This window comes from Guillardia theta, assembly GCF_000315625.1.
Source record: "Guillardia theta CCMP2712 unplaced genomic scaffold GUITHscaffold_31, whole genome shotgun sequence".
Lineage (NCBI taxonomy): Eukaryota > Cryptophyceae > Pyrenomonadales > Geminigeraceae > Guillardia > Guillardia theta.
In genome coordinates this window covers 269,487-276,129 of record NW_005434643.1, presented here as the reverse complement: position 1 = coordinate 276,129, position 6,643 = coordinate 269,487, and the positions used below count along the sequence as shown (strand labels likewise).

General features: G+C 50.9%; 3 protein-coding genes across 3 annotated transcripts; 2 read left to right on the top strand and 1 right to left on the bottom strand.

The window, feature by feature from the left end:
- The first annotated feature begins 1,489 nt into the window (after positions 1 to 1,489).
- GUITHDRAFT_152434 (hypothetical protein) lies at positions 1,490 to 2,704 on the top strand. The gene is made up of 6 exons (XM_005833170.1): positions 1,490 to 1,519; positions 1,677 to 1,854; positions 1,952 to 2,035; positions 2,163 to 2,310; positions 2,377 to 2,411; positions 2,522 to 2,704. Exons 1-6 carry the CDS (start codon positions 1,495 to 1,497, stop codon positions 2,595 to 2,597), a joined length of 546 nt encoding a protein of 181 aa, XP_005833227.1. The 5' UTR covers positions 1,490 to 1,494; the 3' UTR covers positions 2,598 to 2,704.
- Positions 2,705 to 2,776: 72 nt separating this feature from the next.
- On the bottom strand, positions 2,777 to 3,482 carry GUITHDRAFT_107858 (hypothetical protein; the record flags this gene model as incomplete). The annotated part of the gene is made up of 6 exons (XM_005833169.1): positions 2,777 to 2,848; positions 2,894 to 2,938; positions 2,986 to 3,090; positions 3,211 to 3,236; positions 3,290 to 3,389; positions 3,432 to 3,482. The coding sequence occupies 6 exons, from the start codon at positions 3,480 to 3,482 to the stop codon at positions 2,777 to 2,779; spliced, it is 399 nt and encodes a 132-aa protein (XP_005833226.1).
- Positions 3,483 to 5,356: 1,874 nt separating this feature from the next.
- Positions 5,357 to 6,433, top strand: GUITHDRAFT_86771 (hypothetical protein; the record flags this gene model as incomplete). Its single annotated transcript, XM_005833168.1, has 4 exons — positions 5,357 to 5,486; positions 5,536 to 5,606; positions 5,660 to 5,760; positions 5,808 to 6,433. Coding segments are annotated over exons 2-4 (777 nt in total), but the record flags the coding sequence as incomplete, so codon positions are not given.
- Positions 6,434 to 6,643: the final 210 nt, after the last annotated feature.

Sequence of the window (6,643 nt, the reverse complement as noted above, 5' to 3'; positions counted from 1 at the left end):
GGCTCGCTCGGAGGCCGCCCGAGCGAGGAGGGAGGGGGGCGAGGGCCCAACTTCAAGCCTGTGCGGCCGCCCGGGGGGTGGGGTGGGGGTACCAAAAAGGCGGTTTAGCCTGTTTTCCGAAGTTCCATGCCCCTGCCTACCGTCAGAGGAGTCACGGTCAAGAGGGTCCACGACCGTCTGACTTGTAGGGCCGCCGACTCGCGTGCGGCTCGAGTGAGATGCCGGTGATCCCCGGGCCCGGCCTTCAAACTTGATCATGGCACTGTGACCGTCCGATCCGATGATCCGGCGGGGGCGGCGACGTACCGTACTGGGCCCGGCCCCGGCGGTCCGGGGCGGCCTCTGGGGCGAAGTCCGAAGGCGGCACCCGGATGCCAGGCCAGGCCGCGGCCGCGGCGTCAGAGCCACTGCCGCCGAACTTCCGTCTCACAGTCAGTGACTGACAGTGACTCACGGACTCAGCCGAGGCCCGTCCGACACTGCCTGGCCCGTGGGGGCCCGGCCCCCGCCGCGGCCGGGCCGGCCGCGGGGCCGGGCCGGCCCGGCGGGCCAGCGGCACCCGGCCGTCACGGACTCGGGGCCGCCGGGCAGCCGCTTCCGAGTCTACTCAACACAGCGCGGCAGTGAACTTCCGAAGCCCGCCGGGCGGCGCTGAGCCCGCCAGCCTGTCTGGCGTGTTCGCCGGGTCACGGCCAACAGTGGCCGCCGGGCGCCGCGGCCCCCCGCCGGGCCCCGGCCGGGCGGACCCCGGGGCCGCCCTGAGTCGGCCCGGGGACTCCCCGGACTCCGGGAGTCGGACCGGGCCGGGCCGTCCGGCGTCAGTCAGCGGCGGGCTTAGTGCCGAACTCCGAGGCTGTCCGGCGGGGACTCCGCCGCGCCGGGGGCCGGCCGCTGAGTCCGAGTCCGGAGTCCCGCCGGACTGATATGCCACCGGCCCCGGAACACTGATGATCATCGGATGGGAAACTTAGAGCAAACGCAAGTTACGTTTGCCAAGGCAAGTTGTCACGTAGTACCGGGTACGGGCCGCCGCGCGGTCACTGCAGTTTAGCCTTGGCAGGCTTGTCATTATAGCTAAGTTTTGCGGCTCTTTTCCCAGGCTCAAACGCTAGTTACGCTTTAGTCAACATTCGATCGGCGCGGCTGTCCCGCCGCCGGTTAGTAACGTTTAAGTTTCGGCCCGGTATCAGGTATGCTGAACGAGTTACTAAGTTCAACGGTGCTTAGTAAGTTTCAAGTTCCAAACTTCAGTTCGCCGCGCCGCGCCCGGGCGCCGGACCGGCGGTCAAGTTTCAAGTTCCAAACTTCAGTTCCGAGTCCCGCGGCGCCGAACTTCGGAACGCCGGGCCCGGCGCACGGTTCCGTGACGCCGGCCCCCGTTCCGGGCAGGACTGAGATCGGCTTTTAGGGTGGCAGTTATGGGTAGGTTACATAATTGTTTTCCTGAACGGCTCTTCAGATCATCTCGCCATGTCGAAGGATGTCCGAGCGGCGATGTTGGCAGCTGCAGCCGTAGCAGGTAAGGGTCGTTGCAGGCGATGAAGATCTCCTTCACCCCAATCTCCTCCAACTTTCATCGACGGAATGCAGATCTTGTTTTCTCCTGCTGGGATATCCCTGTCGCCCTCTCTGAACCCTCGCACCATCGATCCTTCTGGTTGCTGACCTCTGGCTAGTTGTGGCTCTGTTGGGCGTTGCAACGATGGGAAGTCGAGTATCTATCGAGCTTGAAGCGAATGACTGGGTGGGAGTTGGTGATAAGGGTATCACTTCTCAGGGTTGGAATGGGCACATCACCCAGACACCTTCCCGTGTTCCAAACATCCCAATTTTCGGAATGGGGTATAATGACAGGTGAGAAATGTTCCAAAATGTTTTTCTTTTCGGCGGAGAGGAGGAGATGCATCTTGTTGCCTGCTGTGTTGTCACAGAAGTAATGAGACCTCTGCAGATTGGGTGTAAAGCCGCTCTGCACTCATGAGACAGACAGGCGTGGACTTGTCGACTGCATTCCTCGAGACAGCGAGGATTCTTGGTACCATAACTATCCTGTGCCCTGATTCTCTGCTGTCTGTCTCTTAGTTGTTTGATTCCTTCCTCACTTGCTGCATCTGATCACCTTTCACTTCACACTGGCTGTGGGCTTACTACATCTCTCACAGGCCAGTTGGAACGGGCAATTCCTATTGCAATCAAGTCTGCATTCAATGTTCTAGTGGCATGCTTTCTGGACAAGGCTGCGACAATTGTTACTGTGGCGTTGGGAGCTCTTATACTGCGTGGGGAACAGATCCGGCAGATTGCAATCAGGTTGAAAGTTGCACGCAACGACGCGGGTTAGTCTGACGTTGTTCTCCGTTTCTTCTTCGAAACTAGGTCTGCTACTTTTGTCGTTCAGCAATGCTTAGCGGGTATGAACACCTCTTAACTCTCATCAGACCTTCTTTCTTCAATCTCAGAGTCACATCTTTGATCTTTGTTTGCTGTTTGTCACTGAATCTACTATTGAAACTGCTCTCAGGTATGAATGCAGTCAATGCTCATGTGGACTCTGGCCTGCACCCCTGTCAAGCGATCCGCTTGATTCCTGGTATTGAAATCTTGTCTCTGTGATCCACCTCTCTTTCCTCTCTCTAGTTTCATCTGAACACTACATGCATAACACAAGAAAATTGTCTGAATTTTCAAATACATTCATTTCCTTAACGCAGTGTTCCTCAAAAGAAGCCTCAAAACCAGAGAACCCTACAAAACAATCCTGTCAAATATTTGGCTTTCACAGCTTCGTAAGGCTAGAAGCGTCTTTGAGGACTACTGCGCGCGTAATAAGATGCATAGTAAGCCCCAGCTATGAACAAAATCAGATTCTCCCCTGCCGTCGATGCACACTGACCGGCCCAAGGAGGAAAGTAAAAAACAGACTGTGTGGTGTTGGAATCTGCAGCTCGGATCAATAAGAGATACAGCGCAGATGTACTTTCTCACCTTCTTCGCAAGTCCATCGAGGTAAACATATCTCCCTACAAACAAATCCCATGCAAGGACATGCGCCCATTCCTCAGAAACAAACACAGGGCTAGAGCGCATCTCCTGCCATTGAGCAATCATCAATTGAGCCAAATGAAGTGCAAAACATAACGAAGTGAATCATTGAGATTCCAAGGTTTCAATTCTCTATTGGCTACACTCAATCATCTTTCTATGAAATACCTGCATGGCGGAAAGCTTCACAAACCCTGAATTTCAAGGGGATCAGCTCGACCTTGTCATGATAAGTGTAGTCAAACACCTTGTGTTGCAAGAAACTGGAATTCTTCCGCAGATCCAGGCTGAGTCAACCCATATGACACCATGGAGAGATGCAGCGCAGCACAAAGAAGAACTGGGATCTAAAGCACAGTAAGGGACAAACTCTGGGCAGGGTTTCTCACCGAGCTCTCCATGAGAGCCTTCGTTCGATCAGAGTGTGGCTGAAAGATCATGCTACCCCAGAAAGGTAAAACAAGAAAGTTCACTGCTGTAAATACTTGCTGGGGAAATGTTGCCAACTCCGGTGACGCGAACTCCAGGGCTCGAATCCTTGACAGCGATGAGCGTCGGCCCAATCTAGTCCTGGGCGGACTGAAGGTGTTAACAGGTGGCAAACCTCCTGCATCTGGACACACGTTTATGTTTGTGCTGATAAAGAATGATGAATGTCACATTGGTTGTTGATTGCTCTCTTCAGCGGGAGTTGATGGTGACTGAAAGCACTTCTGACTACGGGGGATACTTGAAAGCCCTCACAAGATCTAGGGAAAGAGAGTAGCGACAAGACCACGGCTGATAGGACACGGCGGCTACGTACGAACAAGAAGCTAGTGCCTGTTTCATGCAGTGAGCTCCTCGTCCCGATTGACCGCATTTTGGGCTTTTACATGCAAAAATCGTTGTTGCTGCAACGGAAATTCAACGGCGTGCGTGTTCAACGGCAGATTCAACGGCCTTCCCACATCGAACAGTTATGTTAATCGTTATGATGAATAGCAGGAAGAGTACCTAAAAGTCGCCCCTGCAGGTGTTGAGTTATAATAAGTTTACATCTGTTATATACTCCTGAAGTTTGTACCGAGTGCTTTTTTTTTTGCACATGTTTGCCGTAGAAAATTGACTCTTTTGAATCAGCCTGGTAGTAACACATTTGTTGAAAGTCTCCAAGGAGCTCAATCGACTCTCTTCAATTACTGAAAAGTATACATTCAACTGGTACAAAGCAATATAAGTTACGGTACAGATGTAGGATATATTATTATGGCATTTTTGTAAGGTCCACATTTCCGATTGGTTTCAAGTGGGGGGTCAAAAAGGGTGGGTACTAGAATTAAGAAGGGGTCGGGGTTGTCAGAATAAAATGCTGATCGACGGGGTTTGAGAGTAACTCGATAAATTCTCTTGGGGTAGGGGTCATTGGCGGGTATAATCAACGGGTAGTTTTGTCCTACAACAGACGGGTGAAGTAGTGGAAAAGGATGGTCGGATTTCTTGACCATATAGGGCATTGGTGGGTGGTCAGATTGCTCAAATGGCACCGACCGTGATCCCAACATACTCTGGTGTTGAGGAGGTGGGGTGGTGGAAGAGTTTGTAAAAACTTACAGGTAGTTGCTAGTAGTGTGTTGGGGTGGGGTGATAATCCATAGTGAAGGAGGCAGAGCGAGCTAGTTTTAAAAGATTTTTATATAGTTTTATAAGTTTTCTACCGACATCAAAAACTATATATGAAAAAGATTATTACCAACGTATGTATAAATAGCCACAGCTTCTGACCCGTATAACTTTAAAATTACTTAAATCGTTCTAAACGTGTGGTAAAGTCTCCTCCGCCATGCAGCCGCAGCGCCGGACCCATACTGCATGATGTCGCTGCCTCCTTCTTCTCGTTCCCTGGTGGCTTGTGCTGTTGCTCTTGATCAACTGCAATGGAGTTGATGTGTGCATGCTGTTTTTGTTGATGATTGCTATTCGAGCCATGGTTTTTGTTGTTCCTTGTAACCCTGTATTTTTCCGCTCTCGTCCGCAACCCTGGTTTGTTGATGCAATCAATCGTGCTTTCAACAATGTCAATGAGTCCTCTACCTGTATCTCATCATTGTATTTTTGTCCATCCATTGAGTCATTCTCCTTGTTGTCTCTACCATCTCTCTTACACTTTGCCGAGATCCTCCCGGTTCGGATCAGTCTTATGATGTTTAGCCTTGGCATTTATTTTTTTTTTTGGTGTCATTGTTTGGTGCTATTGCAACCTGAACATTATAAGTATCTTCAATAGACCGAGCAAGAATTTGCCTCCCCCAAACTCTAAAGCTTGTTTTGGAACAGTTGCGCACCTTACGAGTGTTGCTGCCAAGTATTCAAGTTGTCAGCCCTGTAATCCCTCAATCCTTTGATCCATTGTACAACAAAAGCTAGGAGCTGAAAGGTCTTGTTGCCTTCTAGGAAATTACGAGGTATCCGTTCCCTGTTTGCTGACTGAGAGCTTCCACTTATACCTGATAGACAGTGGACAGAAGCTATCATGGTGCTGTCACATGAACAGCAGCATGCGGGCAGTCATGATGCGGAAATAGGTTGGTTTCCTTTTATCGATTGTCAGTCCTCTTATCGTCTTACATTATCACAGAGGACATGCCTTCAGCACCTGCTCTACGTGCTAAATATGTACCTGCGGCTCTTGTGCGCAAACCTATCAAGATGCGCAAGTTTAAGCGTTCGGATCTAGAGGTTTTTTTCACCTTTCCTGATATCTTTTGCGTCTAAACGTTTCTTAGGTTGCCAACAAGATCGGTTCGGGGGCTTATGGTGGAGTGTGGCAAGCAACTGTTGTTGACACAGACAAGGAAGTGGTTGTGAAGGTGGTTTGGCCAGACCAGGATTTGGATCCAGAGGACTTTCGAATGAATGGATGCCCTACACAGGAGAGATTAGAAGCATTTCGAAGGGAGATAGAGATGATGGAGGTTGCAGGGGCACATCCAAACATCATCTCGATCCTCGGGGCTACACCCGACTCAAGAGTCATTGTACTGGAAGAGGCCATGACCGACTTGCACACCATCATCAGCAGACAACGTCATGGGTTGAATCTGCCGATCATCACTCGATGGACCAGAGACATTCTACGAGGAGTTGCTTATTTGCATAGTGCCTTCGTGGTTCATCGCGACTTGAAACCTGGAAATATCTTGATCTTTCAAGATATGACTGCAAAGATTGCTGATTTCGGGCTGGCAAGGGAATTCTCTTCTACAGAACGAATGATGGTGGGTCGAGAGATTTGTACACTATGGTACAGGGCCCCCGAGCTCTTGATGGGGGCTGCCAAGTACTGCCCTAAGATCGATGTTTGGCCTGTCGGATGCATTTTCCTTGAGATGCTCATCGGTAAGAACCTCATGTGTGGGAAAGTCAGCGAAACTTGCAAGTGCAAGAAAGTCACACACAGCAACTATAACGGAGATCAGCTGTACAAGATCTTTAGCCTTGTGGGCTCACCGAACGACCCCAAGTTCCTTTCCTCCATGGACTGTTTTATCCACTTCCGAGACTGGCCTATTTATCCATCCAGGCTGAATAAGATCATTCGGAATCATTGCACTCCCGAAAG